This window comes from Centrocercus urophasianus, unplaced genomic scaffold (genome assembly GCF_019232065.1).
Source record: "Centrocercus urophasianus isolate 14NV4802_14NV808 unplaced genomic scaffold, USGS_Curo_1.0 seq_18, whole genome shotgun sequence".
In the NCBI taxonomy this organism is placed as follows: domain Eukaryota; kingdom Metazoa; phylum Chordata; class Aves; order Galliformes; family Phasianidae; genus Centrocercus; species Centrocercus urophasianus.
In genome coordinates this window covers 19,320,537-19,340,889 of record NW_024884733.1, presented here as the reverse complement: position 1 = coordinate 19,340,889, position 20,353 = coordinate 19,320,537, and the positions used below count along the sequence as shown (strand labels likewise).

Here is a 20,353-nt window from a genome sequence, read left to right as displayed (position 1 = left end):
AGTGCTACAGAGGCACTGTTAAGTGTGTAGCTATGGAGTTTGGGTAATTCCTGCTGGTAGAGCTTTCGCCCGCACTGCACTACCTGCTCTTTCCACAGTAGCTGTAAATTAGCAATTAATGTGACAAGGAGCACAAGTTCAAACTTTGTTATTTGGCAGTGAGGTCCAGTTTCCATGAAATCCGGCACTTCATGTCTCACTCAGCTGAACAGTGCATAAGGGAGTGAATCACTGGGTTATATTCAGATTCTGCAGATTCATTTTTCAGCCACAGAAAAACAACACTTGCCAGGCTTAGAATAGCAGCACTGATCTAAAGGACAACCGTGCTGCAAGTTTTTAAAAAATGTATACCATAAGAGAACAGGTTAAGTGATAAAGGAAGGCATTTCAATTCTATGCTTCAATGAATATTAGCCACACAGTCGATCGGGCGGTGGAGAAGATGAGCTGTCAAGTTTTGTTACTTAACTTATGTTTCAGACAGTTTTGTTAAACACACCCGTTTTGTTTTATGGACACCTTTTATGTGTTTGCTGTTGGTCAGATGAAGGAACCATATGGTAGCACAGGACTAGGTGGGATGCTCCAGAGATCTCTTGCCTTTCTGTACATAAAAGAGCAAGAAAAGATCAAAAGCAGCAGTTCTGTCTGGCTCAGCTGCACTCACCGTTATATTTGCTTCAGCTTTGCTTATGATTTGTGTAACTGACAAATAAAAACTCACTCGTGCTAGGACTAAATGGACTAAGGAAAAATGGGAAGTTGGATTCAACCAAGTCTCGATAGGTTGCTGCGGCTCACCATCTTTCAGTTTCTCCAAATATCTCAAAATTTGGAACTGGAGGGGCTGAAAGATTGGGCAAATCCACCAACTCAGGACTGAATTTTAGCAGAGCCACTGCAGGTAGAAGAAAACTGCCTCGGTGCTCAGCAGCATCTGGGATTTTGCCCTTTGCCAGGCAAAAGCCTCACACCACACCTGGAGATGTGCACATCTCCGCTGTCAAAATGAACACAAGGAAGAGCTGGCCGCAGCCTTCCACACCCCCTGTCAAAGGGACACGAGAGCCTCCCTCACAGCAGGCTGGCATCTCCAGCACCAAACATCTCAGAGGGATCACAGATAGTGAAGATAGGCTACTGCTACAAACTGCGCACAGCTAAAAAGACAACATCTAATTGATTAGACTTGAATACGAAGACTGCAAAGTAATCTGAATGCATGGAATTAGAAAAACCCTTCTGAGTCACAGAGGCCAGTTTTCGCCTAGTACATAACACAAACCCCCTCCTGAAGTTTGCTCTTATCTCATCTGACCCCATGTCCCCACACAGCTGGACAAACAGATGTTCCAGAGCCTTCCAGGTGCACTCTGGGTTGCTACAGGAACAAGCGAAAAAGCATATGCTTGGCCTGTAAGATGGGAAACCTGGAGAACAATAAATCCTAGGGCTCACAATATTCATGCAACACTGTTACAGAAAAGGTAAAGCAGCTCGAGGTTGGTCCTCACCTTCTACTTGCTTGGGATGCTGCAAACATCATATCTAAATAGACAGTAACTATTTAGCGTGGAAGATGCAAACAAAGATGAGTGCAACAAAGAGTAGAATCCAGAGTGAATCATGAAGCTGAAAATGGACAAACACTTCAGTGTTCTTTCCAATGGAAAGCCTGCAAGACATCAAACGATACTAGCAATTAACAGCTATGTTCTCCCAGAATATCTAGCTGAGCTCAGAAACATTTTGCTTTGGGACGTTACGTATACTAGAAGCTCAAAAAATAATCAGTTTTTTTATCTCATTAGTTTGACTGAAATCACCACCTGGCTCAAAAATCTCTTTGGCACAAACCAGCAGAGGCCAGACAAGCACATTTGGGAAAGTGGCTCTATGAGTGTGCTCTGTCTTTACACACTTCTGGGGCATCCACTGCTGGCTCCTAAAAAAGACAGCAGCACTGACTGCTCTTGGGTTTGAATAATTGTAGCTGTTTCTTACGTTGGTAAAATACAGTGGGAACTGCAAGGCATACACTTCCAGAGCAGCATGGAAATAGCATGAAGGATTCAACAACAAGCTACAAAAAACAAGGCAAGAGAATGAGCTGCACATACCACAGGGGCTTACAGAGCTCCAACCGGTCACCTTTTAGAGGAGAACTTACACATGCCCAAGTTGGAAAAGAATCTTGGAGATGGAGCAGGAAAAAAGGCTCTTCTTGAGATGGAAAACCAATGTGAATTAAAGTTGAGATGAGACGATTTCAGTTGTGAAATAGAACACTATGTTTTGAAACAAACTAGTCCTGAAAACTCACTGTTGCTTTGGTGGTTGTTTCTTTTTTTGTGTGTGGGGTTTTTTTTGTTTGTTTGTTTGTTTTTGCAGGGGGGAGGTGAGGGAAAGGAACAATATATTTTTCTTGGAGACATCCTTTAAATCTAACTTTTAGAAAGATGTGCATGGCTGAAACAATTCAAGCAAGTGACACAGGGAAGGGACTCTTCTAGCACAGAGTCTACAACATCATCAGACTGGAGATGGAAATACAGCCAGGCACGTTGGCTGCTAGGAACTTTGAACAGATGCAGTCTGCTCTACCCAAGCACTGCCTGGAAGGTCTGTACCAAGAGGAGTCTTACGAGTCCATGTGCTCTAGAAAGCAGTGTTAGGAGTCAGAACATTAACACCAGACAATGCATTAACTGCATAACATGGGCATAAGCTTGCTGTGATGGAACAGTGAGTACAGCTTGCCTCATCAGTGCTCATGCTTCAACTGGCACTCAGTCCCTCAAGATCTATGCTTTGATAAAGCACAGGTCTCTAATAAGGACCAGTCTGAATAGCAGTTTGAGTTAAGTATTCACATGTTAACGATTAAATTGTTTTATGGTATTACTGCATGTTGTTGAATTGCTGGTGCCCATCAGGCTATAGTATCTGAGGTTTCCTGGGACCTGCTAGAACCTTTGGGTAAATAGAACTGTCAGCATTAAGCTAGGAACAAAGTCAATGACATCTCGGTCAAATCTGAAAAACTGAAATTCAGAATCCTGAGGAAGTCAAGAAATCTGCAAATCCTGGTTTTGCACCAGACATGTTCATTCCCCATGACTTAGTGCAGAAAACAACCGCATCTACTATAAGCAAAGACCAGGAGAAGGCATGTGACACCAAAAAAGGTCTGCAGCCTACAGAAAGACTCACAATCCTGACTAGCGTTCTGCGAGGCCACGGCTGCTGGGACAGTCAAGCACAACCATTTGAAATATGGATAAAAGTAACAAAAATTACAAGGAGAACTAAAACCACTTTCTCTTTGCCAACCACAAGAAATACCTCAATAACATAAAATGTCAGTTGGTACTTGAAGCACACAGGATGGCCAGACAGAAAGTGCATTTTTTAGATCATTAACACATTGGGAACACGCAGATGTGCAGTACAGCTACATCTGTGCATTGTAATTTCTACAGTAGTCACAACTTAATGAATCATCAGTTGTGACAAGATCAATGAACCGAATGGAACACCAAACTAAAGCTAGTAAATTCATGCCCAGGGCAAGAGCTAAGGGTTTATTTTATTATTATTTTTTAAACACTTCTGCCATTTTTAGTGTCTAATTAGTAAGAACATGAATCCCTCATAATTCTCCCTCTCTTTGAAAGTCCTACTGCAAATGACAAAGATTTTATTCATCTTTGCTAATTTCAAGTCTAGATACTACTCATTTGATCAGCAATGTCTTCCTCAGGACTGTGAGCACATGGCAGGCCAAAGTTATGATGTTAGGACGTATGCTACATACCAATCAGGTGGACACTCATTAAGCTTGCCACCTCTAGGCAAACCAACTGCTATTTCTTCCATCAGGTCACACATTATTCCTGCAGGCAAAGTTTCAAACTGAGGTCCTCTGCGCTGCTGCTTTATGAAGAAACAACTTCATACCAAAATCAAGTACCCCAATCATTTATCTGTAAAGAATACACACAGAGTTTCTCCCTCCCAGCCTCAACAATTTCAGTACTGTGCTTGTTGATGACATGTCTACACACATAACATCAAGCTAGGTCTCACATCCATTAACAATACTCTTAAACAGCCTCCTGACAGAAGGCAACATGTGACACCCAATCTTCTTATATAGCTTGGCCCATGCAAGCAAGAATAGTCCCTTCTGCTTCACTCCCTCTCCTGGGTGAACCATTCTGACCTCCACCATATGTAGGCTTTCAGCGTATCGGTGCTTGCCAGGGGTTCAGCTGGACTCTTGTCTTCATTCCAGACTGGCTCCAAGGGACAGCAAGCTCTCTGCCTTGCCTGCCTCACTCTCCCCAGTTCAGGCACGGAGCTCCAGCTGGAAGGCACTGCCTGCCATTGTAGCGCTGCTGGCACACACTGCTCTTCCCTGCTGGGACTCAAAAAGGAGATGCAGGCAGGACTTACACTTGTTCCCTCACTAAAGGCTCTTTTCTGTTCCTCCTCCTGACCTTCCACGTCTGCCCTTTTTTATAATGGATATCCTGTAATCTTGGACTATGCATTCCCCAATTCATTACCTTCCCCTGCAGCAGCTTTTGCTAATACCACCCTGTGTTCAGTTCATGCATTTTTCATAAATATTTTTATGTTTTCTGTTGTCTCTTCAAGGACTTTCTCCACACCGGGACCAACTGTGCCATTGTCTAAATCAAAGAGACACGGAAAAATTAATTCATATTGCCTTGCTTGTAAACAAAATATCATTTTGGAACTGTAGTATCAAAAGCAAGACTTTGGGATTTTAAGATCTCCGACAAGTTAATGTTGGCTGTGTGTTTCCTTTGGTCTGAAAGTAATTAAAAGGTCGTAACAGTTGTATTGTGTGTAATGCTTCACGCATCTAGCTTTATTTTAAAGCATTCTGCATTTGGTGCTGACAAATACACTTATCGGAGGGAAATTTCCCCCAGTCCCAAACTGGATAACAGAACAACAGTGAACATTATAATTGGATAAGGTTATAGCTGTGATTGCTATTTGGATTTCCCCACTTGACTCAAACACCAAGAACTTGGAAAGATTTCATCCAGGCTGGACCCTTGTGATAAAAGGATTGAAACAACAGAGCACAGGATTAGCAAGGCAGATGAATGTCTACACTGCAGTGTTCTCCCATGGCATCGACTGACCTGCTTCACCAAGGAGCTAGATGGTCTTGGGAAAACAGGTCTTATTATACCTCACACCTACTGGTTCTCCTTAGAAAAAAGGATTTAAAGAGCTATTTCAGAGCTCTGCAGAAAGAACCTGAGCAGGTGAGACTATTATCCACTATTATCCAACTGAAATATCCTCAAGAACAAACAGCAGTCAGAAAATTCTATGGGGAAGGTATTAATACCTTCATAAAGATTCTCAGGGCTTCTAAGACAGCAAGTGGAATGGGCGTAGTTTAGACCATCTTTATACCAAGTTTCAGTCACTAATAGCTCAGATGACAAATTAACAATGAGGGGTCACAATAATTACTTCTTTGCATCCCAAATTAGGATCAATTACTCCTCTTGCTTATTATCTGGGCACTGCTTTTTAATAGGCATCGCAAACATAGAGCCTTCCTGACTAAATTGCATTTTGAAAAAAAAACAAGATCAACTAGAGGTGCTAAAGACAAGGAGATGTGAGACTTGTGAATAAGCATGATGCACAGAAACCAGCTGTCAGCAAGATACAGGTCTTTAATGCAAAGCCAGCCTTGCTTTGTACAACTTCTCAGGCCAAGTGCAAAGGGTGGCCCATCAGCAGCACTCACGTGATTTTCCTTTTTTTTCTGCAGGTGTTCAAGCATTTGGGAAACGTTCTCTCCCTTGGGTACAGTAACACACACAGTGTGCCACCCCCACATGCAGGGCCTCCCTTCTCAACAACTGACGCCACAGATGTATTAGCACGTACAGAGATAGCAGTCCCATGTTGCCCTGGCATTCACTTTAAAACAGTGATCTCCCCAAGAATGATTTAAGTGCTGCTGCAGTTTTTAGCGAGAGGAAGAAGGTAAGGCAGGAGCATAAGCCCAGTACAGCAACTTCTGTACATACAGAGATTTATATTTTTGCAGCTGTAAGCACCAAATTCTGTATGGTCACGGTTACCACATTCTGTTCTCTCCATGCTCCATTTTCCATTTAAGAAGCCACTCTTTAGTTCTATTAAGTGGATATACTCTCACACTTCTGCAGGAGAAGTTGCAGAAGATCAGTGTAGTGCTATGTCTTCTGAAGTGCCCATGTAAGTCACAGAATACCAGTAAATGACAACAGGTCACTAAGCTTTGAGCAAAGAGTCTCTCAGTTATGAGCAGGTACAGAAGGTAATTTTGCCAAAGTATTTAGGGGGCTCAGAAAGGCTTTTAAGGACATCTTGCTCTTGCCCTTCCCTTTTTCCTTGGAACCAAAGCAGACAATCCACATGGCACTGTCAAACAGTGTTTCACATTAATTTCCAATAGTTGAAATAATGAGGTACTAACTCTCTCAGAAGGCTGTTCCACAACCTAACAGACTTCAAAGACTCTACAAATATATACTAGCAACTAACTTTATTAGTCAGCAGGAGAAACCAGCAGGGCTAACATACAAGCTACAGAGAGCACATCTGTCAATAACAGGTTGCTACAGTTCTCCACAGACACTCTCAGAATGAGGCATCTTGAAAGAGATGCAGCCATAAGAAAGGTCTTTTGAAACATCTGATGATAAAATCTATTCTTGTAGCTTCTGATGGGTACGAGTAGATATAAACTCTGGTGAGAAATGTGATTTTTTTTCTGGCAAGGTTTACAGTGACAGTTAAATTATCTAAAGGAACCAACTTCTTGTTTGTCTCTTCTAGTTGAATTAAGTACACTTCCATTTAAGTGCCTTTTAAAATAAGAAATTGATTAATTTATAATTGCATGTTTTCCTTTTTTTTTTTTTTTTCTCTTCTCTAAAAGACTTCTAGATCCATTTATACACAACTCATTAATAGAAGTATTTTCCCCTGGCAGCCAGTCCTCCAAACTCAATTCATTAACTGAGAGTCACTGGGTCCAGCCCTAGCATAGTTATTACCAAATAAACATTTTGAGAGCTAAATCAGGGCTCACTGACACCTAATCAACTCCGCTCTCTTGTTCACTATTATTATGTTCACATTATGTTTCTCATGTTCACAAACATAAGAAACACTATGAAGTTTTGCGATAAGCCTGCTGTGCCTTGCTTGGAAACAAGAGATGAGACAAACACGGGTGCATTAGAAAGGCAGACAAAGCAGGCTAGCCAGAGAGCTCTTAAATGAAGAAAGCAACCTGTCCTAGAAGAGGATAGGGTATCTCCAAAAATCCACAGATCCCCCAGTGCTTTGGGAAAGACATCTGCAAGGCTCTGTGTGTCCATCTTTAGATGTGTGTTAAAGAAAATACTAATAAAATCAATTTCTCAAACAGGAGTAAGTGCAGAATAGGTCTGCTAAGACCAGATGGGCAGAACTGGAAACTGGCAGACAGTCTATGATAAGCTGGGAATTTCAGTGCAAGGGGAGGCTCACTCAGTCACATTCTGGGATGGATTAGGGCATCAGCTAGCACGTCTCAACCTATACATCCTTATTCTCCTAACAGATGTATTTACTTCAATTTTTACAATGTATGTTACACCCACATTGCAATGCACCTTTTTTGCCTCCATGGCATCTAGGCCAAAAAGTTTACAGGACATATAACGTCTCCCTGGCAGCCTTCATTTGCTGCTCTGTTCTCATCCTTTTTAGACAACCAATCTTTTCAGTGTCTGCCTCAACATCCTCAGAGAGGACTGAAAGTCCGTCCTGATGATAAACTCCATCATCTAAGCCTGCAGTACCTTTTCCTCGAGCCAAGGCTTTTCTGTCACGTTTCCTGCTTCTCATCCCCTTCACAGTCCCAACCCTGAGCTTTCAGATGCTGCTGTAGCCACAGGGGTGGAGGCAGATGGGACCGCCAGCCTCTGCGCGGTGACGTGCGAGGCACTGCTGGTGGCTGCTGCCTCCCAGCTGGGACCGATGATCTGTTCCAATGGAGAGTCAGATCAGATTAGCTTAAACCACAGACAATTTAATCTAACCTGTCTGATCTTAAACTGGAACAAAGACACAGAAGCAGTCATCTGGCCATCCCTGGTCTCAGCTGGGACATGGCAAGCCACAGCACCGTCCCCAGCAAGAAAGGAACCTGCCTGCGTGAGCAGATCTCTGCCAGAGTTAAACTGATCTGTGTGCGCCTCATTTACCTCTGGAATAGGCAGAACGTTTTGTAAGCAGAGCAGCAGCAGTGAACAGCCTGACATACTTTCCGTAACACTTTCTTAAGAAGCTGTAAGAGTGAGAAGCAACCTGTCTTCACACCCTGAGCCCAGGAGAAGAGAGAAAAAAATGCCCTGAGCTCAATTATCAATTTTCACAACAGACAAGTTACCAGGAGGTTGCCACAATGCTCTAAATGAACATCTGTGCTTCTGGGTATTTTTGTGAGGGATTTGAGGAATGGAATAAGCAAAAAGGTGACAACAGTTACTAGTCACAAAAATTTGTAAGTGTTCATAGAATCACAGAATGGTTTGGGTTGGAAGGGACCTTTAAGATCATCTAGTTCCAACTCTCTGCTATAGGCAGGGACACCTCCTTCTAGACCAGGTTGCCCAACTCCCCATCCGGCCTGGCCTTGAACACTTCCAGGGAGGGGACATCCATAACCTCACTGGGCAAACTGTTCCAGTGTCTCACCATACTCATAGTAAAGAATTTCTTCCTAATTGTGTTGTTTTCCACCCCCTCAAGAGTTGGACATATCAGCAGCATAAAGGTCAGCTTGGGCTGGGAAGCAGCCAACATGATGAGGTGAAATATCGCCACTGGCTGACCCAGGACATCAGTCCCTGAAATTAACTTGAACTACTAAACATGCCAATAGATTGAGATACTGTACATGTTATAATCATCATAAGCATACCCTCAGCATGGGATAATGATTCTACTGGACTACAATATGCAAACGTTTTCTTCATAAAACAGATTAATGTGCTTGGAAGAAAAGTAACATGCAAACAGCAGAGAAGAAACAGCCCACAGGGATAGGAACTCATAAACTATTGACTGCTGCCTAAATGATGTGAAGGAATATATCTGAGACATTACTTGCATTAAGTATACCTCATCCTTCCTGTAATACAAAAGGGATCACAACCAACAAAACTACAATGGATTCATTCTTTTACTCTTTGAAATTATGCATCTCGACCTTCAGATTTCACTTCCTAAGATGGTATCATTATCAGCAGTTTATGAAGAGTAAAAAATTCCAGAAGACAATGTTCATAACAGAATGGAGAAGTCATCCACACCCAAACCAGTACACAATCCTGATATTCCATGGTACAGAATTTAAACGGCACCTCTACCCACAGCAGAGTATGGTAACTGGGTACGGCCTTAATTACACTTGTTTCACTGAGGTAACTGGAGATTCTCTTCAAAACAAAACAGCAACAACACAAAAACAAACAAAAGAAACCAGCCCAAGCATGAAGTCTTTTTCACAGGATACAACAGCACGCTATCTCAAGATACCTAGCAGTTGCAACACACACTCTGCATTAGAGCTGTCAGAGAGTTCTACAGAAAACAGTTCCTTATTTATTTGCCACTTAAAGTTGATTTGTTTCTATCTGGGAAGCCCTTCCTGTACCAAGGTTCTGTGCCTGGGTGCTTCTCTGCCACTGGAGCCGTCAGCTTGCTGACAACAAGGTGACAACATCCCCTCCTGCCACAGATGTAATCTCACAGGATCTCATTTGAGAGCCAACATGCAAAAGCAGGCACTCACTGCAAAAGACAAATATTCTCGAGATTAAGAGTGTCTTTTCAGACACAAGGCTTTATGGGAGCACACGATTCCAAAGGGCTCCAGCTTAGCATTAAATACATGATGTTTCACATAAAACTTTTCAAAGGTTGTATTTCTTGCTTCATAAACTTGTGGAATGAACCTGGATGTTAACCTTAGTGCATGGCAGTCTTCTGGTGGAACATGCTACCATGGATACATTATATGGCTATGTATGATTAGTTAATCATTTAACAGAGTAAGAAATGGAAATTGTGGCATTTGGGTCTGATAAGTTCTAAAGATCTGCTGATGCTCCTATTTGGAAGAGACCAGCAACATTTAAAACTTTGCCTCTAAGAAGCAATTCTTTGCCTACCACTCAAAGCCAAGAAAGCCTGTCTTATTAAATATTAGAAAAACTGAGCTCTGAGAGTAACACTACTGTTACCATTGAATCTGATCTTTAAAAATAAATAGATAAAACTGTACTGAGATGATAGGTGCTTTACAGATATCAAAGATTAAACAGATGAACTGTCTCCAGGTTTTCTTGCAGCATGAGATGTAATGGTGATACAACTAAAACGCCCTATAAATTTTCTTGGTCTATTTCTAACAGATTGCCAGTTCTGCTCAACCTTCTATGCTATGGGGAATGAGAAAACACCTATTTTCCTTGAACTTCCAGGATCCTTCTAGGTGTTGTGCAGTAATTCAGAAATGGCAAGGCTTTTTAGCAGGATGACAGGGCTACTAAATTGAGTTACCAGAGAAATGCCAGGCAACCTGCTGTTGAGCAGCATAACACACTCTTTCCTTGTGAACACTGCTTATACCTTAATAGCTTAAGTCCATGTGAGCTGGGATTTACACTCTTCGAGGTGACAACCTAAACTTCTCAATTGTGTTACCATGAGTAATTGGCTTAATGTTTCCCTTTTTAACAAGCACAAGACATATCACCATCCACAGGTGACATGCTTCCAGGCTTCTTTGTGCATCACCATATTAGCAGTGAAGCAGGTGGAGACTCACTATGCTGCAGTGCTTGGGAAAGCAAGTCACAGAGGTCCTTGACCTGAGTCTCACACAGATGGAAAGTAGACTTTGGGTTGCTTGGGTGGAGAGCAAAGAGCAGGGGTAAGATCTCTGCTATCACAGCTGCCTTCCCATGGAGAGACCAAACGAAGCCAAAATAGTCAACGGCCATGGAATGAGAAGAGGAAAGAGCTGTTCTCTCCTGACCAGAGGCACGAAGAGAGCACTACCAGTCTCAAGAGCAGCAGTCTACGAGGAGGCTTAATTCATTTGCAGAATCAGAACCAGCACATCCAAAGGGATTCAATTTCCCTTCCATAATTGCCTCAATTCTATAATGCATTGCTAAAAATTCTTCTTGGCAAAAAGACACAAAAGCATGAGTCAAAGCCCAGTGATCCTACTGATCCTTCTGTAACTAACCAAACATAAACAAGGATTAAACATAGCTAACTTCTGTTTACCACTGCAATAACAAATTAGCTTTAGAAGAGTGTTCACAAGAAGGACATATTGTTTCAGGCCTTGGGAGATCTAGTTCTCTGCAGAAATCATTTGTAACAGTCAAATGTTTATCATGTACCGATTTTAAACAGAGTAACTCTAGGAACTGGAATACAGCTGGCAGATGGTGAAAGAAATTAAACTCATGACATGGTTCAGTAATCAGCAAATTACAGTGATGTGGAGGTGCTTCCCACCCTGGGACATTCCACGGCTCCACGGAGACACACCAAAACTTCCTTGCTTCCTGACAGAATGAATCTGACCAGTGAAATTCAGCCTGTCAGGGTACCTGGATGCTGAAAGCAGGCAAGCCCCTTCCCTAGCTTTTCCACCTGTCCTCCGAATCAGGAGCTGCCCTCTGGGCAGACAGCTCCATGCCACATCATTAGGATCTGCACTGGGGATTTGCACAGATCTATGCTGAAAACGGTAAGTGGAGATAAGTCTCATTTTCATTTAACCTACTTAAAAACAAAAGGGAAATGAAACTCTGAATATATTCAGTGTCACTTGGATATGACTGTACGCTCTGGGTTACAGCAGAGGGGAAAAAAAATAATCTAAGTGCACTGATGAATCATTTGCAATTCATTTCCAAATTCTGGGAATAAAGCTTGTAACCCGATGTTCAATCTGGAAAGCTCTAGGAGAAGGGACTGACCATGCAGTCTGTATTTGAGCCTTCTTTCTTTCCCAAATAATCCATGTTTCCCTGCCCACACGTTGAGGACTTGTTGTGCACTGCTCTTCTCTATCTTCCTGCTGGAATCCACAGACAGAAGGGATTCTTTAGCCTACAGGTGAGTGGAGATAAGCACCATTCTTTCCACCCTTCCCAGACAGCTGCAGTGCTGAGCACGGAGCTCGGTGAAAGGGCACCAGGCTGGCAGTGCTGCAGGCTGCCTGCAGCCACGTCCTTCTGCGCTGGCATCCTTCCTACTTGCATTTCATATAATCTCCCTATTTAAAACGCTTGGTAATTCTCAACATTACAACTCAATGATATATTTATTAATTTGTTAGAGTCACTAACTGTCCCCGAGGCTTTTCTTGGGAATGTGTGTCAGCATATTGATTCTACCCTTCCCTCCTTGCACTGCTTTCCTCCTCTGCCAGGCAGGCCGGAACGTACTTCTGTGCTGCTCCAGGTCATAATTGGAAAAAAGATAGAAATGTTCAATATGACTCATACATAATTCAGCTTATCAGCTACCCGGGAGAAATGAGAAGAGAAGGTATATGCATGTCTTTTTCTTCTACTATCCACTGAAGAAATAATTTCCAGTTACACCAAGTATATGCGTAGTTTGTACACAACGATATTTGAGGTTAGGAGGAAAAAATGAGAGAGAAGGGAGTGAGAATGAAAGAGCAGTAGAGAACCAAACCGTTAGAAGAGATTCACATCTGAGGATTCCCTCTTCCTTAAGAAGACTGGACTCAGGCTTTTCTCTTAATATTCAGAACAGAATAAGTTAGCAATTAGAAAGGATTATCTGCCTCTGATCTGTAAAACATCGTGCAAATCTAAATAAAATAAAGCTCCAGATTAGTTAGCTACAAAGACATCTAATAAGAGCCTGCTAAACCCTGACTGTGACTTCAGGATTTAATGTTAAGGCCTGCGTTCTAAAGAGCAAATTGTGCAGAAGCATTAAAACTTATTGTTACAAAGGATTTTTAATGTAAAAATCAATATGTACTCTGTATTTAGCAGCATGTAACCATAAGGACGTTTTTGATAGAGCTTTGTCATGCATCAGGGACCGCCGCATTAGTCAAATTCTTGAAAGTAAGTGCAGAATATCTGCATCATTCAAAATGCCACCTGAGAGCAATTACAGAAATTATTTTAACCCCAGAAGCAGAGGGAAAATCCAATCCTAGCTGACAGCCTTGAGGGTATCAATCGTTCCACGTGAAATGTGTCATTTCCAAATAGCTCTGCTGAATTCAGGTGAGGAAAGCGGTGGCAAACGAGAGAGGAGGGGTTCTTTACGTTTGTATTTTACAGACCATTGAGGCTGTTTGAACACTGCCACAAACAGAGCACTGACTTATAATATCTGCTCTGCAAACCCATCAGCAAAAGAATTTTGATCATCAAAAAATGTCATGTTCTTAACATACAGGAACAGTGTAATCTGCAGCACACAACAGAGTAGGATGAGACAATACGGTTGAAAAAAAATAAACTCACCCCCATAAAACCTCAGAAAAGAAAGCAAGATACAAGATGCGTTTTCTCAATGCAGGTACATTGTAACAGAGCTCACCTGCTCCATCAGGTTAAGCTAACACATCAGCTCTTCCTCCTCTGTAAGCAAGCTCACTACTCCTTATGCAGGCGCACTCTGAAATCGCTTTACAGCAATTCTTCTTAATTTTACCCATTCTGAGAGTACCTGGAAGGGGTCGATACTCTTCAGCTAGAGAGGAAAACACAGTCCCAAGCCTGCAGATGGTTTCTGACCTCATGGTATCATGTTAAACCAAGCATTAGCTCCAATTTAAGGCAGCTTCCAAACAGAAAAGGAGGCTCTGTGCTTGATTGGTACTGACTTTTGCTTCCATAGCTCTTAAACAGCGCAGGCATGCCTTTTCCTGTTCCTGGAGTTTCATAGCATTCCCTATTTATGCGGTGGTCTGCAAGTTTTACCTCATCAGGAACTCAGCAGGAGCTGCACGGAGCTGAGAAATACTGTTATGCTCCTTTATGCAATGCATGTCTCTGTGGGCCTTTGAACATTTAACACAGAGCAAATAAATTATTAGTGCATGTGTGCATGTGCATACAGATCTAAGATACATAAAGGCAAGAGCAACCAAAGGAAACAGGAATGTGCATGGAACAGTTAGATATTAAAGTATCTACTATCACAAAATCCAGTTCTAAGAATCATTTGAATGCAGATCTGCAAGGAAAATGCCGAAAGAGTTCTACTGTGCTTTGTGTGCTCACATACACGGCTGCAAAGGCAAGGAGTAACAAAAGGGACCTGCTTCTTTTACCCAACAGTTTTCAAGTCTATAGCACCTGTTATCCATCTCTTAATAATACCGCTGAAGAGCAAGCTGATCCTTTAAGATGCCCCACCTCCAGAAACAAGATACACAATCACATCAAGTATTGAATGATTTCTATGACTCCCATCATCAGAGTGCCTGAGCACATTACAGCTGTTTGATGTATTCTTTGTCACAGAGCAGAGAGGAAAATATGATTACCTCTACGCTGTAAATGGGAAGAGAGAGCAAGGGACCACAGTAATGTATCTGGGAAGCCAGTGAGAAAGCAAGGAAACAGAGTCGCTCTGCATGGCTGGCACACCTACAATGGGACAACCACTCCTGTGCTCTCACAGCCAGACTGAACAGAAAAACACCATGCAATTTTGAAGATTCAAAACCATACAAATACTTCCCAGTTTTTTCCCTACTCAGAAGTTTCTCCATCTACTCAAACACACCAAGCAATTTGCTTAAGCCTTCTCGCACTTGTCTTAGTAAATGCAAATAAAAAAATCCATTCAGCCAAATGCCCTGGGCTTGTAACATCCCAATGCTCTTACAAAATCCTATATGTAAACAAATACTACAACACATTGATGTGCCGAAAAAATCCCTTTTGCCTTGAAAGCAAACAATAATTCTGACAATCTATTATAAAAGAAATCATCAAGTGATCGCAAGCCCCTTGTATCTTCCACACAGCTCTTCCACAAAACATTCCATTTAGAAGAAATAGAACATCATGGCAAGCAGAAAAAAAACCCATATATCAGACAAGGACTGAAATACGTTCTTCAGAAGGAGAAAGAGAATAACAAGTCATGACTACAGTGAAAAGTAAACCCAGCTACATTCCGCATCAAACTCAAAATCTGAAGAGCAGCCTAAAAATCCATTCCAAAAGAACAGCGCTGATTTAATCCAGAAGGTACAGCAACAAAGATTAAGTTTCTGATTGTCAGACACCATTCTCAGATTCCCTGAAGATGGGTATTATATCAAAGCAGACAGATGAGAAAAGTATACAAATGTCTCTTTAGCTGGGCCTCCAAGCTAGGAATAATACACCTCAATCAGACAATTCAACTAATACACTTTAAGGAAAGTTCAGAATCTGCCATCCTTTCTGCTCGCGATTGTCTGAAAAATAACAGCTTCCATCACTAAAAGAAATCACAGCAAATGGAACAGGAAGAACACAGCTTTTCCAGACCAAGCTAAAATATCACCGTGTCATTTAAGAGAGCTACAACACAGCTACCAAAGCCAGAGCTGTCTAAGGACACAAAAACCACTTCCCACTTACCTTCTAACACGGTTAATTTGGCACTTGTGTTTATCTCCCCAACACTGTTGGTGGCTGTGCACTCGTAGATAGCTTCGTCTCGATGAACACGCAGCGGCTGTATCCGCAGAACAGATCCCGACCCATCATCAAACTCGATAACCTTTAACAACAAAAAGCAAGCAGTTTTTAAGCAGCAGCTACTTCAAGAAAAACAAAGTCAAAACAATGCAGGGGTTAAAAACAAAACATAACACCCTGTAATCTACAAAATATCGTGCAACTGGTCTGTTGCTCCACGTCCAGAAATGCAAACGTTTCAGTCAAGAACATATCAGCCCTCTGAGAAGCCTAGAACAAATGAAGATCCAATGAGGTTCTTTATGAAGCAGTCAAGCATGAAAAACTATCAACCTGGTAATAAAGAAGTGGATCTGATGATTTAAAACATCTGAGCCATATTTGCACTAATGGTCTCACTAATCACACTGATCGCAATTTAGTGCCAACTCTCACCTTCATGGAAGAGCAGAATGATGTACTCCTGTAGGATCACCAGGAACACAGTTACAGACCTACAGCAACTGCTTGAGCATCTACAGCGTGTGCTAACTTCAGTACAAAGCGAGGGGTTGCAATGTCCTTCAGCATCAGGTACTTTGCAACTCTGCCACGATCATCAATTATATAATTATAGCTTCTTCCCCAGCATAATAAATAAAGTCCTTAATAAATCATTGCCTTTCCATCCTGCTAAGGAAGCTGCAACATACATTAGCCCAAGAGAAGAAAGAGGTACCTGTTAGCTTACAGCTGGATCACTGTAAGCTATGCCTTAACGGCAAGCCAGTGAAGAAGCAGCCTCGGGCCATTGTTAATGCTAAGCTCATCCCTCTCCTATTACTGAGCACTGTAAAACTTGAAAATATTAACTGAACTGCAGATGGTGACAACATGAGGGAAATGCACAGACCCCTGCTGTCACTGGGGAATTCAGGGGCAGATTAGAGAGACTAAGCTGAATGCTCTTCCAAAAACTTGTGTCAGCCTGGGACCTGCATCACCTCTGTGCAAAACTTTCAGCTGATTTGCAAGAACCCTGCTTATGGGCTCTTCCCATGGCTCCAGACTGAGGGAGTGAAAATGAGAATGCAAAAACAGCAAGCGCCACAAGGCTCTGCAGTGACAGGAGATAGGAAGAACCAGAAGGGTAAACCACTGAAAATCTGCAGTTCCTCACTCTGGAAGGAATAACCATTCTACTTGAAGTAAGAGAAATAGATGACAAAATACGCTGCTCTGGGGTCAAGCAGCAGCAGACAGGGCAGAGAAAGGTGATCATGACTGCAGTACGTTTCAAGAAATTACTTTTATTTTTTTAATTGAATTTTAAATTAAATATGGAACTGTGACAAAACGCTAAATCTACTACTGTAATCCCTCCACGGTATTTTAAAGCATGTGGTCAGATGCAGACACTCATCCAGTCCAGTGATAAGGATTAGAACGCTACGAGGTGAAAGAGCAGGAAAGCCCTTTTCCCCTTCGTGCCCTCTGAATAAACGCTGTGTGTGTGAGGAAGACAGCTACAGCCACAAAGAACCTGGCAGACACCAACACCAGAAGCACTGCTCCGTTTGCTAACTGTGGATACTTCTTTTGTGCAATAGCTCAGCATGTCTCCATTGGATTTGATGGCTTTTTCTCATTTTAGCTGAATTCCCGTTTTCTTCTAACTAAAGACGTAGTAATGAGGTATAATTAACAGTTGTCTGCCAAAATATCCAGACATCACTCACGATCTCCAGCCTCTGCTCTGTCTCAAAAGTGATGTGAATAAAGGTATGAGATCGCTCACGTGAATGCATGTAATAGCACATATCCCTCCGGTAAGCCACAAATTCACTACAAAGCTTATATTTACTTACAAACCTGAATGTTTAAATGGTTACTATACAACAAAACTTAAACCTTTATTGGGGAAAAATACCAATGTAAAACAAGATTGAAATTGATTACTTTAATCAATGTTTCCTGCTCACATACAAAATCATGATTAAAATTGGTGACTTGAATCAATCTGCTCTGGGCTACAAAGTCATCTGCACTCCAGTCAGGAAAGCAAAAACATCAAAGGCAGCAGAATGTTGTCAGGGTCACACTTCCAAGGGCAGTTTTAGAGAGAAGAACCCAATCCAAAAAAAGCAAAGTGAAGAAAAAGGTGGAAAAGTCAGTGGAAACATATCTGCTATCTAAAATACGAACCTAATTGGACACCTATATGAAGATGAGTAAAAGACTGGAGGGCAAGAAATATGAGGAGCAGCTGAGGTGCCTGGGTTTGCTCAGTGCAGAGCAGAGGAGCTGAGGGGAGGCCTCATGGTGTGCAGCTCCTCACAGGGAGCGGAGGGACAGCATTGAGCTCTGCCCTCTGAGGGCACTGACAGGGCCTAAGGGAACAGCATGGAACTGTAGCAGGGGAGAGTGGGGGACAGGGATTAGGGAAAGAGTCTGCTCCACAGGGTGGTGGGCATGGCCCCAAGCCTGATGGAGTTCAAGGAGCATTTGGACACTGCTGTCAGATGCAGGGTTTGAACTGTAGGTGGTTCTGTGTGGAGCCAGGAGCTGGACTTGATGATCCTTGGGGGTCCTTTCCAACTCAGGGTATTTTATGATTCTAGGAAAGTCAAATTACCCATTGAGATGGCTTCATGATCTCCTTTCCAAGTATATTTGTTGAGGGCGCTAGCAGCAGCACTCACTGAGAAAGTTGGGATTTTGACATCCCACTTTTAAATTACACCAGGTGTAGGAGGCCAAGGAGGTACCATGCCAACATTCACAATGAAAACAGAAAATCACTTCTAGATGCAACTTTTATCTGCATCCCATTCAGCATACAGCTGTTTCTCATCTGAAGAAGGGTCTCCCATATGTGTGCAACCAGAATCACGCTTACAAACGACAACACTGGCTCTACAGGTAGCACTGCTGCAGGGAAGGAAGCTTACTTTAAAGTCCTAGGTTTGGTATTGCTATGTCGCAGAGAAATCTGAGCTGCAGTGACGCATACTGTGTAGTGACAACCTGCAAACATGTGGGTTTTTTTCATTTTATTTTATTTTTTATTTTCCTAATTACCTCAAACCGCTGAGAACTGACTTTCTTCCCCTTCTTCATCCATGTGATTCGAGGCTTGGGCTCTCCTGTTGCCTGACACACAAAAGAGGCCACTCCTCCAGAAATCCCAATCTGATCTTCAGGAGCTTTCATAAATGTTGGTTTGCCTGGAAAAACAACAAGATCACCCCATGAGGACACAGAATCAGATAAGGAAGGAACAAGTCATATACATCTAAATTAAAAGATAATTGGTGCTCTCGCAACAAATCCAGGTTGAACAGCCTCGGTCACACAAAGTCAGCACAGCCTGCAACATGACAAGCACGGTTTCTGCTCGAGTACCCTTTTTCCTGAACTGAATGAAGTCCATCTGCTTTGCCTGTAAATGAGGGCAACAGAGGGCTCCCCCCAGCCCCTAGGCATTCCTTCAGGTATATGAGAAAATGGAACAATTTTTACTGTTTGTTTTTTAAATAAATGGATTTTTTGCAAGTATATAACATGGTCATTGCACTGGAAAATACAGAACAGCTGACACACCAGACCTACAAAATGTACCATACGCTGACATTCGTTTTCCTGAAAGCTGTTGAGGCATTTGTCAAAATTAACAGGTAAGTTTTATCTGCACAACTAAGAACCTTTAATTTCATTTGAGCTGTGGACTGGCATAAAAATCCTACAGCCTAAGTACTTAGAAACCTTCAAGGGCTGGGCTATGCTTGGTAAAACTAATCACTAAAAATGAAAGTCAGCAAAGAAACCAAAGTGACATTCAGGCCTGAAAGACTCAGCAAAAATGGAAAAAAAAAATCATGTAACATCTTAATAATCAATGAAAAGTTTCATGAAAATACAGTTGTGCCCTCTGGATCAATCAAATTAGGTGTCCAGGTTGAAATTTTGCAACATCCCGGGCAGTTCTGAAATGCTGCTTTGACCAAGGAAGATGCCTGGGATGATCTCTTATCCTTACAGAGCATTAAAACATTTAACCCCATGCAGAGGGTTTGCAGAGCACAGCCTCAATGTCACTCAGGCAAAGGTCACCATGAGGCCAAATATGAAATATAGCATATAATTCTGATTAACCACTTCAGAGATGAACCTGGCCTAGAAACAGCACAGAGAAGACAGCAGTATGTGCTGACCACAGCTCCTCACCTTCCTGCTCTTGACACAGCCATGAGGGTGGCCTTGAGGGAGATGGGGACATCTGCAAACCCAAACGCAGGGGGTTTTAACATTAAGCTTTCCATGAACCAAAGACTGAGTTTTCAAGATCCAGGTGGGTTCAGTGACCCCAAGAGAAAACATTGTTTAAACGTATTTTCCTTATGGTAAGGAGATTAAAATGCTGACCTCGACCACAGGTACTGAGGCGTACTGAGTGGTACTCATCCTCGGTGAAGAGAGCCTTTAGGACTGAGCAAAGAAAATAGCTCAAATCCCAGAAAAAGAAGCCTTTTAAGATGTAATGGCCACCA

At 42.2% G+C, this 20,353-nt stretch overlaps 1 protein-coding gene across 2 annotated transcripts in view; it reads right to left on the bottom strand.

The window, feature by feature from the left end:
- Nucleotides 1-20,353, bottom strand: part of PTPRF (protein tyrosine phosphatase receptor type F) — a 292,857-nt gene that overhangs the window by 154,496 nt on the left and 118,008 nt on the right. For both annotated transcript variants that reach the window (XM_042819454.1, XM_042819455.1), the window contains exons 4-5: nt 18,885-19,030; nt 15,765-15,906 (exon numbers count right to left, since the gene is read on the bottom strand). In XM_042819454.1, the coding sequence (XP_042675388.1) occupies nt 15,765-15,906; nt 18,885-19,030 (288 nt within the window). The remainder of the gene's footprint in view (nt 1-15,764; nt 15,907-18,884; nt 19,031-20,353) is intronic.